Source organism: Ochotona curzoniae, unplaced genomic scaffold, assembly GCF_017591425.1.
Source record: "Ochotona curzoniae isolate NIBS_2020 unplaced genomic scaffold, NIBS_Ocur_1.0 contig_3037, whole genome shotgun sequence".
Taxonomy (NCBI): domain Eukaryota; kingdom Metazoa; phylum Chordata; class Mammalia; order Lagomorpha; family Ochotonidae; genus Ochotona; species Ochotona curzoniae.
This window is the reverse complement of record NW_024465699.1, coordinates 4485909-4502219: the sequence shown is the minus strand read 5'-3', so window position 1 is coordinate 4502219 and position 16311 is coordinate 4485909. Positions and strand designations below refer to the sequence as shown.

The 16311-nt window shown below is 46.6% G+C and overlaps 1 protein-coding gene across 1 annotated transcript in view; it reads right to left on the bottom strand.

Annotated features, from left to right (window-relative positions):
* The window catches only part of CFAP221 (cilia and flagella associated protein 221), a 69496-nt gene that overhangs the window by 40722 nt on the left and 12463 nt on the right, over positions 1–16311 (bottom strand). Inside the window, exons 3-5 of the mRNA XM_040979175.1 lie at positions 15607–15693; positions 15322–15420; positions 13074–13174 (exon numbers count right to left, since the gene is read on the bottom strand). Of these exons, the coding sequence (XP_040835109.1) occupies positions 13074–13174; positions 15322–15420; positions 15607–15693 (287 nt within the window). The remainder of the gene's footprint in view (positions 1–13073; positions 13175–15321; positions 15421–15606; positions 15694–16311) is intronic.

Below are 16311 nucleotides of genomic sequence, written 5' to 3'. Positions count from 1 at the left end.
TCATTAAATGCATTGTAGTGGTCTTTCCCAACCCATTATTTTTTTACTAAATAGCAATTTCAGTTGAATCAAAGTTTTAAAACCATCAGCTTTGTCCAGCTTGATTTTGGAGAGAACTGACATCTGTTTCAGACTGACAAACCTGACATGCCTCAAAATTATTCACGTTTAATTTTGCATCTTTCCATCAAATTTTACAAGTTCCTGCATAATGAGCTTACACATTTTGGCTACCTTTTTTTAAAAAAAAAAATTCTCCCCTACTTGTCTTGATATGATGGGGCTATCATGATAGAAGATCACAGACTGAGCAGCTTCAAAGCAGCAGAGAGGCAAGTCCAAGTTCATGACACTGGAGGTTGGGCATCTGGGGGAGGCTCACCTCATGGTTTGTAGGTGGCCACCCTCTTACCTGGTGAAAGGGTCAGGGAACTACTGTTTCATGTGTGACATGGTCATTCACATTCAGGGTGTGTTTCAACTTATATCTAACTGCTCCTTAAGGACCCCACCCCCTAACACCACCATCCTGGTGGTTGGGATTCAATATTTATTCTTGTCATCCATTGTTTAATTTGTGTCTACATTTATTTCCTTAAATGGCTGTTGTTAAATGGAAGTTTGCTTCATTTATGTCATTGAGGCCTAAATGCCATCGATTTTAAAGTCTTTATCCAACTGTCCTTAAAAAAAATCCATTTCACCCAAGGATATTTTAATGCTTGGGGTTTGGTTGTCTTTCTTGGCATATTTTCTTTATGAGTTTTGAAATTCGGATTTTCAGGTTCATTTTTGATCAAAACCACTTAATCTTTATTGAATTTGCTTGTTTTTGAAAATCAGGCAATGAGAGAGATGGGCAGAGAGCTCGCTCCTCATGTGCTGGGGAGTGTTCTAGCATCCATAGTGGCTGGGATTGGGCCAAGCTTTATGGTCTCCTAAGGGTGTTGCGGGGGTAGGGGTCCAACCTCTTGAGCCACCACTGCTGCCTCCCATGCTCTGTATTAATAGGAAGATGAAATTTGGAGTCAAGCTGGGACTCAAACCCAGGCACTCCTGTATGGGATGTGGCCTTTTCCTAAGTAGTGCCATAACCACTCTGCCAAGAGTGCACCAACTGTAGGTTGAGGCTCCTGCCAAGTCACTGTGGAGAGCTACGGGGTTCTCAGGCACTGGCCTAGCAGGCAACACGGTTCATCTGTTGATCAGCATTGGCCAGTTTTGCCTTCTTTCCTATTGTCCATGACAGGACATGATGCCTCAGGTTCGGGCAACAGGCAGTGGAGGTTTTCCAGCTGCCTTTCAAGGTGAGTGTGAATGCTGGGCAGCTCACCTCTTCCTCTGGCCTCAAGCACGGTCACTGGGACCCTATCATCTCTTTCCCCAAGCAGGGAGCACCACAGCCTGGCTGCTGCCTTCAGAACCCAGAGCCTGCACACCATGGCTTCCTCAGGCTATTCATTTAGCAGTTCCATTCTGTTCCCGCTCCTTGGAGCTGTCTGCCTTGTTTCTGAGCCTGACTATGTCTCTTTTCATAGTTAGCTTGTCATAGTAGGGGGTTTGGAGTAGAAGAGACAGACGTACCACAGGGTGAGCTCCTGCTGCCTGCCACCTGTGTCCTGCTGCCGGGGACCAGAGAACTGCCGAACAGCAGGAGTGACTCCATTTTGTTATTTCCTCACTTTGTAATGGTCTTGGAATGCTAGATCCAGTTATCTTTCACCCAGTTTCCTCATAATCTTTCACCTGTAATTGTTCGCCCAAGATAACGGTTGTCCTGGTGACCTCTGCCCTATCTGGCCCACATCCTGCTGTAAAACTCCCCCCACCCAGCCTTTACCTGCGGCTTAAATACTGCCTGAGAAAATAAAGTTTTCGGAGCTTGATCAGACCTCCTGTCTTGCTCCCATTCTTCGTGTCTCCTGTCCCCCCCAATCGTCGGTTCTCTCCCCAGGTCTCCGTTGAAGACCCCGCGGGCCGGGGCATCCTGCTTCTTATTTCCACAGGTGTTTGCTTTTATGTGCCTATAAGAGGAGGGAGGCTGGGGTCGGCGCTGGGCCTTAAGCAGTTATTTAAAAAAGACATAAAGAGTGGAGGGTAGCATTCTCAGATCATTTCTGTTTGTTTGGGCATCTTACATGGCTTGCCTTATTTTGGAAGACCCAATCTCCCCGACTGTGGGCCTAAAGCCAGAAGCAATGGAGACCCATGTGTCTAAATGACACATAAAGACAAAAGTCAATTTGTGTGAAGGCACATTTGAGCCTCAGATGTCCAGCCCATTTTCACACTGGCGAACAGAAGCCCACCCTTGCTGGAAGCTGAGACCAGCGCTGAAGGCCAGGGAAGCAGAGCAGCCAGGAGCTCCGAGGGCTATGCTCCTTTAGTCCCTTCCCTCCCTGTGCCTGAAGCTGCCTCCACATCCTCACCCTCTACCCCGATGCCAGAAGTTTAGGGAAAACAAAGTTTTGGAGAAAGAACTTAAGGACGCATTTCTCTGGGGACTGGGATGAAACTCAATGTGAGAAAAGTTGTAGGTGAGCAGATGTCATCTGTAGATGACAATATCTCACACACACACACACACAAAGGCACTTCAATAAGTTCATGGAGCAGGTGGGATGTCACTAGGTAAGCAGCAGGTAAGATGTCACTAGTATACCCACATCACCTCTTGGGGTACCCGGATTCAAGTCCTTGTTCCGCCTCTTATTCCAACTTCCTGCCAGCAGCTAAGCACCAGCAGGTGATGGCTCCCGTGGCTGGGTGCCTATCACCCACATGGGAAACCTGCATGAAGTTCCAGGCTCTTGGTTTCAGCCTGACCCAACCCTAGTATTTGGTAGGCATTTGAGAAGTGAACTAATGGATTGGGGAGGGGAGGCGGGGAAAATCTATCCATATATCTATGTGCATGGAAAATCTCAACATTTCACTAAAAATGCATATTATGAAGTATCTAGGTGTGGGTTTAAAAAATGTTTTTGCACCACAAGAAATTCATTGTCGAATCCCATTCTTCTAGGCATCTTTCAAGTACTCCCATTATTCCGTTCGTATTTCAATGATACCCTTTCAAGAAGAGAGTGGCAAAATGCACACAGCATAAAGTCACCATAATCATTTCAAGTGTGTGATTTGGTGGTGTTTATTACATGCACACTGTTGCCCAACCATCACCCTCATCCATACACCTGTGCTCATCTGACAGCTGACACTCTGTGCCCTTTAATCCCTGATTCCACACTCCCCTCCCTTTTGCCCCGCATCCAACATTCCACTCTCCTTGCCCATCAATTTGCTACTCCGGGTGCTTCCTGTGAATGGGATCCTACAATAAAATATACCTTTGAGAACTAAACAGTGACTTCGCTTGAAAGTGTTGCTATAAACAATAAATGTGCTGGACAAAAAGCTCCTTGACACTCTCCTAGAAGAGCAGTAATGTGTGAGGGGGGCGGGGGGGACGGAGTATAGGATGGAATTTAGGGTGGTTCAGCAGGGAGCGGTGGGAGTGGGTAGCCCAGAGAACAGACCCAGCTGGTGGTGGGTGTGAAAGCCAGTCAAGGGCAAAGAAGTAGCTCAATCGGATGTGAAGGGAGATTTAAAAAAAGTCTCCTGCAGACTGACTGCTGTTTCTGCTCAGAAAAACACAGCATTTATTGGGAAATGAGAGGACACACTGAAAACTATGGCAAGACTCTCTTTCCTGCAGAATAGAGGGTAGAAGACACCCCATGCTGACTACATTCAAGCCACGTTTCCTCCAAGCTAAATGACCTGCTAGAATGCCTGGCCTGCAAAAGCCAGTAGAATACCCAGCTGCCAATTAGTGGTTCCTGGAACTTATCCAGCAGCACTGCTCAACCGGAAGCTCACCAAGAGGCAGCATCCGAAGTATTTTCAAGCAGAGCAACTTGTGTTGAAATCATTTTGGTCATGGCATTGTGACATATTAAGAAATCTGGGGCATTATGTATTTTAAAGATCTTATTTTTATTTGAAAGGCAGATTTACAGAGACAAGGATGGGGACACACACACACACAGACATACACACACACAGAGCAAGAGTGAGAGCGACAGAGAGAAACATAGAGTGAGATCATTTATTCAGTGGTTCATTCCCTCCTCAAATTGACACAACGGCTGCAGGTGAACCTAGCCACAGCCCAAACTAGTGATTTCTTCTCAGTCTCCCACGTGGGTGCAGGGTTCCAAGATCTTAAGCCAACCTCGTTGCTTTTCCAAGCAACTTGTAAGGAGCTGGAAAGGAAGTAGAGCAGCCAGGACACAAACTGGCACATATGGGATACCAGCACCACAGGCAGAGGATTAGCTGGCTATCCCATCATGCCAGCCCCAAAGCAACATATTTCTAGTCTCTGGAGGAAAATGTAAAGGGGATTTAAAAAAATATCTTTTATCTTTCTGCATCTTTCTGCTAGAACAGGGGTCAGCACGGCTCCTGTGGCGTCTCTGCTACAATACTCAGCATTCTCTGCTGCTTTCCCAGATTATAAGTAGGGAGCTGGAACAGAAGTGGAATATCAGGACTAGAACTGGAGCCCATATGGGATGCCAGTGTGGCAGATGGAAGAGGATTAGCCTGTTCAGCACTGTGCCAACTCCAGGACATTATTCACTTAACAGAAACCTCTTTAAGAAGTATTATTATTATTATTATTATTATTATTATTAATTCAGTTGACTGATTTGCTAGTTATGGCCTCATAAAAAGTTGATAAGAATTTCGCAATCACATTCTAGAAATCAAAAAGTGTGTGTGCAGGTGCATAAGTGTGTGGAATTTGTGATGCTGTAGGAACAGCAATGACCCAATGAGGCTGCACTGCAGAGTTTCATAGGGGACTTTGCAGGAGGGACTTGGAGGAACACCCAGAAAGTTCCCTCAATTCGGGGAGCTGTAGGATCCTACACTCTGTGACCATCACCAAAACACTCGAAGCTGAGTACTTTTATAAGGAAGACAGGTCTGTTTAGCTAACAGTTTTGGAAGTTCAAGAGTATGGAGCCAGCCTTGGCTGCATCCCAGAACAGCCCATGGTGTCGTGGTGGGAGTGTGTGTGTGATAGCGAGAGATGCAGGAGTCAGACTTGCTGCTTTATTGCAATGCACCTCTTACCGCTTCTTGGACTTTTGGCTAAGATCAAGTGCTGTGTACCCTCCCAAGAACAAACTGAAGCCCAGAGAGAACTACATTAACTCCTTGCAAGGGCAGTGTCCCCCCAAGACCTGATCACCTCCCTGGGAGTCCATCTCTCACAGGTCCCACTGCCTCTCAACATGGCCACACTGAAGACCCAGCTTACAGAACACCAGCCTTTCAGGGGCACCCTCAAGCCATGTCCATATTATCTGGGACTGAAAGCTAGCCATCACTTTCGTAGTAAGTGCTTAGGGTAGACAGGTTCATTCTATCATGTTCTTAAATGTTAAGAATTGGAGGTTCCTCCATGAATAACCTTTCTTTCTTTTTCTTCAAAGATGTAATTGTTTGAAAGGCAAAATTATACACATAGAGATTTTCTGCCTGCTGATTTGCTCCCCAAGTGGCCTCAATGGCTGGGGCTGGGTCTGATAGAAGTCAGGAGCTTCATCTGGGTCGCACATAGGTGGCAGAGGCCCAGATGTTTGAGCCATCTTCCACCGCATTCCCAGACATATTAGCAGGGAACTGGATCAGAAGTGGAGCAGTAGAGACATAAAGTGGCACCCATTTGGGATATCGATGTTGCAGGTGGCTGACTTAACGCAGTATGCCAAATTGCCAGAGTCCATGATTAGGGGGATAGTGGAATTTCTGACAGTAATATAAATCTGCCTGTTGTCTGTTCCTGTTAGTAGCTTGGTAGTGTCACACAAGCTACAAAAGGTATCTGCTGTTGAAGGTAATGGGTTTATACAGAGAAGGAGACTCAAAGCAAGAAAGATGCCTCATCTTTCACTACTGTCCCTGATCCAAACACCCGTTTGCTCCAGATGCTGATCATCAGCTTGGGCTGCTCTTAGGCCCATGCAAACTCTTTTATTATTATTATTATTGTTAATAACATTGTATTATGTGATACAGTTTTATAGGCACTGGGATTCCATGCAAACTCTTGGGTAACCTGCATGGAGTCTAGGGGAGGAGACCACATGATATTCAAGTTAGGCTTCCATAAGGTCAATGTTGACTTTTTCATTTTTATGTTTTTTAGTCATCTCCGTGCTTTCTCCAGAATTCCTCTGGCATTTAACATTTTGTGACAAAACCATTAAAAGTCAACTCAGGTCTTCCACTGGAAGTTCCCTTTGTTGACACTCTCAAGTTGGTACCCACTTGTGTTAAAAAAGTGGGTGGGGGCAGCATGAAGACCTTTCATTATTATTAACAAAGATTTAGATGCTAAATGACTTTCATGTTGAAATTCAAAACAGGAATCTAGGTCACGATGAAAAACCAGAAGGTTCACAGGTCAGCAATGGGAGTGGGGATAGGGGGCGGGGGTGTGGCATGTGGTACTGGCATCCTGGCATGGGTACTGGCATGGCAACAACCAGTATCCCATATGGGTGTTGCTTCCACTCCCAGTAGCTCCACTTCCAGTCCAGCTCCCTGCTAAGGTGCCTGCAAAAGGCCATGGATGATGATCTAAGTACTTGGGCACCTGCATCCATGTGGGAGAACTGAAAGAAGTTCCTTGCTTTGCCTGGACCAGCTCTGCTTGTTGCAGCCATGTGAGGAGTGGATGGAAGATGGCTTTCTCTGTCTTTCCTTCTTTTTGTCACTCTGCCTTTGAAATAAACAAATTACAAAAAAAAAAACCTTAAAAAAATAGGTCAGCAGTGGGTTATTAATAAAACATACCTACAAAGAATGCATATTTGGAAAGTAAGGGTGATTGATCCAAACATCAATTTTGAAATATAGGTTCCTTCTAAATACCTAGGCTGGTGTAAAGAATAAATATGTTGATGAGTTCATGTCAGCTTGTTAGCAAAGGTGCTACTGCTCCATCAAACCAACCTTGCATTTGGGACACATGAAACAAGTGCTTAGCCTAAGTGTGGAATAGTACCCATCCCCCAATGTACTCAATGATGCCAGGAGCACTTTTTTCCCAAAGATAAAATGCTGAATTAATTAATTAGATAAGCAGAACTTCCACCCCCTGGTTCACTCCCTGAATTCCCGGGAAATCCTGGGACTAGAAACTTCCTCTGGGTCACCCATATGAATGGCAGGAATCCAGTTGGCTGAGTCATCACTGCTGCCTTCCAGGGTCTGTGTGGGTACAAAGCTGGAGGCAGGTGCTGAAGCCAGGAATCAAACCCAGTCAGTGATGTGGGAATGTGAGGTGTCTTAACCCAACCTGGCCAAATGCCTACCCCTGAAGGTCAAGTTTAGGGTCCCATCCTAACACTTTCATTTGAATCCAGCTGCAGCTGATTCTCTGCCACCTCATATAATGGCATGAAGCAAGATGGGGCTTGGTGGTTGTTGGTGCTGAGGCAAACTCTCCCCAGCAATCTTCTTTCCCACTGCTGCTTAAGAATGCACATCCCCAGGTGATGAGGGACAGTGAGAGAACCTGAGGGCCTGCATACATCACACTCCGACCTTGGTTAATTCCCACACTTGTCATAATGAGCCATGAACGGTCCCTATGTGGGGGGCGAAGCCTCCTTGCCAGATTGTTATACAGTGAGAAATGTTCCAGAAACTAATGGTTAACCAAGGCACCTCACTGCACAAAAGTTCAGCCGATGGGACCATAACTGGTCAGCTGACTGTCTTTGATCTAGATTTGAGCTACTGACTTCGTAGCAGCAAGACGCTTTTGAGATGAGTTCACGTGATTCTTTAGAACCATACATATGACAAAATAGAAATTATCTGTCTCGACTACAAGTACAGGGTCGCACTTAACAGCTCAGCCTGTTAAGTATGACATGAAGAATTGTTGCTATTGACTCCTTAGTTCTGTTTGGACTCATTTGGGCCTCAGAACAGCCCTGCATGGAAGGCACAACCATGAGCCGTTTCACAGATAATGATTCCAAGAGGTTCTATGACGTTGCCACTGCCCAGGGTCACACAGGTGACACGTACGGGATACTGGATGGGTGCCCAGGCAGAACGGCTCTGCAGCCTGAAGGTCCTGGGCTGCGCCATGCCACAGTTGCTCCCTTTCCATTTCTTTGGTGGAAATATTCATGGATCAGGTTGGTAACAAGTGTGAGTGGAGAGGGCTTGGTGTGTGAGACAATAAAAAATGGGGGGACCTGAGGCATATTGGGCAGTGTGTCAGGTTCCACTGAGTCCCAGCTGACCTGGCCATGCAGGACTGTGAAGTCAACGTTGCTAGTCCTTCTTTTTGATTTTTGAAAGAGAGGCGAAAAATCTAAAATCTGTCAAGTCTATCAGTTTTTCAGTATAGGCAACTGAAATGTTTTTTTAAAAATCTACTCTCTTCTGGGGCTGGTGCAGTGGAATATTAGTAAGCTAAGCCCCTCCCCGTGGCACTAGCATCTCATATTGGTGCCAATTCAAGTCTCAGCTGCTCCAATTCTGATCCAGCTCCCCGTTTATAGCTTGAGAGGATGGCTCAAGTCCTTGAGTGACCCAGAAGAAGCTCCTGGCTCCTGGCTTCAGTTTGGCTCAGTTCCAGCCAATGCAGCCACTTGGGGAGTGAACCAGCAGGTGGAAGATCTCTTTCTCTCTCTTTGTCTCCCCTTCTCTCTCTAACCGTGCCTTTCAAATAAAAATGACTATTTTTCAAAACTCCACTCTCCTCGACCCAAATATTGTGGGCCACCATTGTGTGGACCAAGCTAAACTTAAATCAGAGGTCACAGACCAGGGGTGAGCAGGTCACTTTCAGAATGAATGAGTGAGTGAGTGAATGTTTAAGGAAGCAATGACAAAATGATTGCAGTGGAACTTTGAGCTTTGGTGGGTCACGCCTCCTCACTATTTTCCAAGAACCTAAAAATACCTTAAAACTGTCTGGAGCTTTAGGTTTCCCACAGGGAAGAAAAAGAGAAAAACAAACATTGGGAAACAAAAGAAGAGAGTGGGGCGAGCTGACAGCAAAACAAGAGGCATGTGCCTGCTCTCTACAGGTGCACAGAAAACACCCCAGTTGCGAGGATGTGGGACTCTTGTACCTTGGCAGGGTGGATGTGGAAGTGTGCAGGCACTACGGAAAACAGTAGATCCATCCCTCACAAACCTCAGGTTGAAGTCCCAAATGATGCAGCAATTCCACCTCTAGACAGGTAAGTCCCAATGAAATACTTGCACAGCTATGCTCACCACAACATTAGTCACCAGAGCCAAAGGGCAGAAACAACCCATCAACAGATGCATGGAAAAGCAAAATGTGCTCCAGACAGTGCAATATTATTCAGCTCAAAAATATACATTTGGACACATACATGAACATACAACATATATCCTTGTGGACATTACTCAGTTACGTGAAATATGCCAGCCAGATAAAGACAAGTCCTGTAGGAGTTCACTAATCTGAGACACAGCGCAGACTTAAATCCATAGCAAACAGGAATATGAATGGTGGAGGACAGGGGTTTGCAGGAGAGGGGAGTTGAGGATTGCTTATTGGATGTGGAGTTTCCATTATTGCAAAACGAAAAAAAATTGTGGCGATTGGTTATACAACAATATACATAAACACTGTGGGCCTGTAACCTTAGAAATGGGTAAGATGGCAATTCATCTTATACGGTTTTGGCAATTTTGAAAACTACATCTTCAGTGTGTACACACAAGCCTATGCTCAAGCATTGCATTCAACATGCACATATTCATACATGAACACAATTGCACATGCACATGCATGTATACAAATGTGTGCACACATGCATTCCTTTCATGCAACTTATGCATGCACTCACACATGTCAATGCAAACACTCATGTACACACACATACACACTCAGATACATAAGCACACATTCATACACAGCAACTCAGTTAATAAACTATTCAGCCACAAGTTTCATTCTCTGTACAGAAAAAGGACTTTTTGCACAAAGCAGTCAGAGGGAAGCCCCTGGGAAGCCTCAGAGCAGAGACTGATGTCTGTATTATAAAGCAGCAGGTGTGCTGGCTTTAGTGCTTGGATCTATGCTATTCAGATGGGAGACCCAGATTGAGCCTCAGCTCCTGATCAACCAGGAGTTTCTGGGGAATGAACTAGGGGATGGGGGATCTTTTTCTTTCTCACCCTTCTGCCTTTCAAATAAAATGAGCATAAACTCTTTTTTAAAAGAGTCAGAAAAGACTAAAAGATACTTAAAAAAAATAGTAGAGACAACCCATAGGCCCATCAGCAGTAGAGCAAGAACTGGCACATACCCTTCCAGTGGACACACATGCGAGCAAGCCAAAGCGACCTGCATCAGCATGGATGGGCCACAATCACCTACTGGTGAAGTTTTAAACAAAATAAGAAAAGCAATCAACAACAGAACCTTCACGTAGAATGAGTTTACAAAGAATGGGACCTGGCAAATCTAAATGGTGTACTACTTCAGGACGCATGTCTATGTTTCCAAACTATTAAGGTACACGCAGGGAATGAGGACAACAAGATTCAGGAGGGTGACTGTGAAAGAATTGCAGAGCCAGTCTCGTGTTACGCCTTAATCCCGGTAGTCATGGCTGTTATTCCTTAAACTATACAAGTTGTTCTTCCCTGTTCTCTGTGTGTTGTTCACAGTTTTTAAAGCGTTGTTTAAAAGTGACAGCTAGCAGAGGTCATGAGTCACAAACTCAGCAGGGAGGTGTGCTGCTGGGCAAAGAGGCTCCCATGTCAGCTGCACCCAAGAAATGGCCGCGTCACTCTGGCAGCTCCACCACCATCAGAAGGGTGTAGATGTCCCTCTTGCTGTCCCATGCGGCTGGCCATTAGCACCTTCAATGCTCCTACTCAGTCCCTCCTGCACCTCACCTGCTCCTGTTTTTGCTGCAGGAGCTCCTGGTCATTGCCCATCCTTTGGGGGGCAAAGATGCATCTAGCATCTGCTAGCCCTTAAACAAAGTCCCAGAAATGAGCATTTATCTGGTTAAGAAACCCAGATCAGAATACTGGGGTTCAACTCTAGGTTCTGAAAAAGGAATTCAGCGCTTCGATGGCTGCAGTCCTCCTGCAAGGCGGTGGTGGTGGCTCAAGTTGCTGAGTTCCTGACACACACATAGGAGATCCAGGCTGAGTTACTAGATCCTGGCATCACACCAGTTTAGCTCCAGCTATAGTGGGCGCTTTGGGAGCGAACCAGCTGGAAGATTTCTGTCTGTCTCTATCTCTCTATATCTTGCATAAATACATAGAAGTGAATCAGAGAAATTACTCAATGATCCTGCCTCACCTGCCTGGCATGGACCACATTTGAACCAGAATCTGCCTGGTTATGCTTTTTGCCCTGGGTAAAATGTTCTCAATGTCCATCAGCGTGCACCTTACAGGCAGCATTCAATCAGAGTGGACAGAAGATGCCCTGTCAGCCCCCAGATGGCCAGGTATTCACTGCTTACTTACTGAAGTTACTGAGAAGTGGAGTGGGGGAGGGGTACAGGGGATGGGGTTGGGCAGGTGGGCTGGAGGTCTGGGAGATTCAGCATCATCTGTACTATCCAGTAGGCAAAGAAATATTTCAATACTGTGACAAATGGCATGGCAGCTATATGTCTATATCTAGCTGTTCAGCATCCACATTCTTTGTGCCTCTGGCAGTAGACATCTGATGAGTTAACTTATAGAAAGATCAAGGCATATAGTAAACTACAACTGGAATCATTGGCCATTTCCTAACAAGAACAAAGGGATGAGAAGAGGCTGCGATTTAGCTCCCGTAGTGAGTTTCTGTTAACTTTGTAATCCTTTCAAAAACAGACGTGGTGCTGGGATCCAGGTAGATGCCATAAGACTCAATCCTGGGTTGATCTGAGTATGCCCGGCTTCTGCAGCCCCTGCTGTTGTTCCACTCACTCCCAATGCCACACTACGCAGCTTCCAGAAGCTTCCTGTCCCCTAAAGGGGAGGGAGGCTATGGACCAGAAACCAAACATGGGGCAACCAGAACCAAAACATGCAGCAAATTCAATTCCTGCAACTGATGGAAACTCCCAGACTGAGCCATGCCTGAAGATCATACCTCTTCAGTCAAACCACTCTTCCCTACAATTCTCTTGCCTGCTTATGATATCAAAACATTTCTTGGAAAAATAGAGTGAGGGTCTGTCACAATGGCTCAGTGACTAAATGTCTTGCATGCACTGGGATTCTATATGGATCCTGGCTGCTCTACTTCCCATCCAGCTATTGGTTGTGGCCTGGGAAAGCAGTAGAGGATGGCCCAAAGCCTTGGGATGCTACAACAGCATGGGAGACCTAAAAGAAGCTCCTGGCTCCTGATTTCAGATTGGCTCAGCTCTGATCGTTGTGGCCATGTGAGGAATGAACCAACGGATGGAAGATCTTTCTGTCTCTCCTTCCCACTGTAAATCTACCTTTGTAATAAAAATAAATAAGTAAATAATTTTATTTTAAAAAGGGAGAGTAAAATAGAGAAGGAAGCAGTCACAGACAGCAATCCTGCACCTGCTGGCTCACTTCCCCTGAAAGCCTGCAGCAGCCACAGCCGGGCCAAGCTGAAGCCAGGAACCAGAGACTCCAACCGGGTCCTACAGCAGGGATCCAAGTCTTAGACCATCATCTGCTCACCTGCGGCCTCCCAAGCACACGAGCAGAAATCTGGGTTGGAATTGAGAACTAACTGACACTGGATCCAGGTACCCTGGTGTAGGAATGTGGGCGTCTCCACAAGACGAGGCTTGATTTACTGCGCAATAACACCTGCCTGCCTCCAATATTTTGACGTGGGTTTGTTTGCCTTTTTCAATGCCAAGTCTTGTCTAATCCAGGCAGAAAGATAAACTCCCATTAGGGTAATCGCCAAGCCTAAATGTTTACATACGTGCTTCTCTCTCAACTTGTCAAGTGTTTATGACATTTTTTGCTGATTTGTTTTCGCAACTCACCTTTCGCCCAGCAGAACATTGGATAAATTTATGAATTTGGGAAAGTCCAGTGAGTTCATGACAGGATAGGCATGGATGGGAACAAGCAAAGTGTCATCTCCCTGAAATTAATAAGACAAAAAAAAATCAATTTTGGGTCCAGCATGGTGGCGCAAGTGGTTAAGGTCCTCGCCTTGCACGCCTGGGATCCCATATGGGCGCCGGTTCTACCCCAGCAGCCCCGCTTCCCTTCCAGCTCCCTGCCTGTGGCCCGGGAGAGCAGTCGAGGACGGCCCAAAGCTTTGGGACCCTGCACCCGCGTGGGAGACCCGGAAGAGGCTCCTGGCTTCGGATCGGCCCGTTGCGCTCACTTGGGGAGTGAATCATCGGACGGAAGATCTTCCTCTCTGTCTCTCCTCTCTGTATATCCGCCTTTCCAATAAAAACATAATAAAAATAAATCTTCAAAACAAATCAATTTTAACCTTCTGAAGTCCATAATCTCTAAAGATGAACTTGTAGGTCCCTTAATTATTAACCTAATCTATATCCTTGAACTTTTTCTTAAGAAAAAGAGGAACAAATGACAGAGCAAAAAGGAGAATAAGAGAGTATCCGGTGCGATAGGTCCTTGCCTTGAATGTACCAAGGATCCCATATGGGCACGGGTTCTAATCCTGGGATTCCATATGGGTGCCGGGGGTTCTAGTCCTGGCAGCCCCACTTCCCATCAGCACCCTGCTTGTGGCCTGGGAAGGCAGTCGAGGATGGCCCAAAGCCTTGGGACCCTGCACCCATGTGGGAAACCCAGATGAAGCTCTGGGCTCCTGGCTTCAGATTGGCTTGGCTCCAGCCATTGTGGTTGCTTGAGGAGTGAACCATGGGATGGAAGATCTTCCTCTCTTTATATCTGCCTTTCCAATAAAAATAAATGAAGCTTTTTTTAAAAGAACAGGAGAATAAGAGGGAGAATGAAAACGTGAGAGAGAAATAGAGAGCATGTGTGCATGTGAAAATCTTCCAACTACTGATTCACTCCACAGATGCCCAACACAACAGGCAGGGCTGGGTTGGGCTGAAGCCAGGAGCCAAGAACTCAATCCAGGTCACCCACGTGGGTGGCAGCAATCTGATAACTTGAACCATCAACCCCAGCTCCCAGGGTCTGTCTTGTGGCAAACTGCAATCAAGAACTAGAACTGAGACTCAAGCTCAGGGACCCAATATGGGATGCAGGCATCCTTGCAGGCATCGCCCCGTCTCTCTATTTCACTCTTATTCTCATTTTCTTTTAATTTTTATTCATTTGAAAGAGCGGCAGACAGAGCGAGCGAGCGAGAGAATCAGATCTTCCTCCTGATGGGTCACTTCCAAATGTCCACAAGAGCCAGGGCTTTGCTAGACTGAAGCCAGGAGCCAGAACTCCGTCCCCCAGGTCTCCCATGTGGGCGGCAGGGACTTGGGTCCTTGAGCCGGCACCTGCTGCCTCCCAAGCACAAGAAGCACAGGAAGCTGGGCTGGCAGGTGGAGGTGAGCCTGACTCAGGCATTCTGATACAGGAGGGAAGGGTCCCAAGTGTGGCAGTTTAACCCAAAGGCTGACACACTATCTGACATCTTAACCATTAGGCCAAATGTATGCCTTCTCATTCTAATGAAATTTGAGGGATTTGGTCAACCTTAACAGTTCTCAAGGGGACATGGTTGACCTGGAATGTGGAGCAGAGGGGTGGGGTGGGGGTTACAGGTACAGTCCTAGGAGGGCTGACAACAGGTGGCGCTGGGTTCTGATGGGAGGCCAACAAGTAAAATCAGCTGAGTTTGAAAAGGTTCTTAAAAGCTCAATTGCATAGTGCCCTAGTTCAGGCTGCGAGTGTCCCCCCTGCCCTCCAGGGAGCTCCCCAACACACCAATCGGGGCAGCCCCCAGTGTAGTTAATCATACTACATCCCTGTATCTAGAGCAACACATTATTTAACAAAGCCTCCATCAGCTCTCAATCACACGTGGCAATGGAAGCTTTAGGCACAGGGCAGTGGGGAACCCGCAGCCAAGGGTATTTCTTGACCTTGCCCAGGTTCTTGGCAGATGAACACTTTCCCAACTGGGACCCATGTCACCAGGCCACAAGCCTCCCTGCTGTCAGCCTGCTGACCCGGGGCCACCAGGCACTGGGTTGAGAAAACGATCTGTGCTCATTCCATCTCTCCTCCTTCCACCTTGGCCTGTCATTAAAATAAAAATAAAATAACTTGCAGAAATGTACAGACCTTACAGTGAATGCGGACGCAGTCGTAATAGTAACGCCACTCATCTGGAGAAAACATAATGGTGACCTTGAGCGACAAGCCAGGGACAATGTGGTGGTTCTGAAAGACACGCAGGGTTTGGGGGGGGGCTGTTCTTGGGAGGAACTCCAGACCAGGCAGGCAGCAGCACTGTGTGTGTGTGTGACAACCCAGGCAGGCCTGAGACACAGAAGCCCACCACCTGGTCAAGGAGCCTGGGACAAGAGTGGAGGACACGCCCTCCACCACCACTCCCGTGGCACTCACCTTCTTCACATAGCTGATCTGGAAGTACTTGGTCTGCGGAGGTAAGATATGAATATGGGTGTCTTCATTGGAAATGTTGACCAGGTGCTGAGGAGAGAAAACATCAGAGGAAGGATGCTGTTGTAAGCAGTGCCACATCCACCTGTTCACACCCCAGCTTGTTCCCCAAAGGATTTGGGCAGGTATCATATATTTAAACAACAGCAGCAGCAGCAGCAGATTTTCAAGTATGTTTGAAACCAATCAAAGAATCCTAAGGTAAATGTAACAAATAAAGGCGAATGAAATATAACCCATGAACCTAATGACCCCCTTAAGGAAAATATCAGAGTCTGGGGCTGGTGCGGTGGCCCAATTGGCTAATCCTCCACCTGCAAGCACCAACAGTCCATAGGGTGCTGGTTCTAATCCCAGCTGCTCCACTTTCTGTCCAGCTCTCTGCTGTGGCCTGGGAAAGCTGTGGAGGATTGCTCAGTCTTGGAACCTGCTCCAATGTGTGAGACCCAAAAGAGGCTCCTGACTTCTGGCTTCAAATTGGCTCGCTCTGGATGTTTCAGCCATTTGGGGAGCGAACCAGCAAATGGAACTCTCTCTGTCTCTCCTTCTCTCTGTAAATCTGCCTTTCCAATAAAAATTAATAAATTAAGAAAAAAAAAAGAGCCTACAGCTCCCAAGGGCCCCTCCTCTGTTCATCAAACTCTCCAC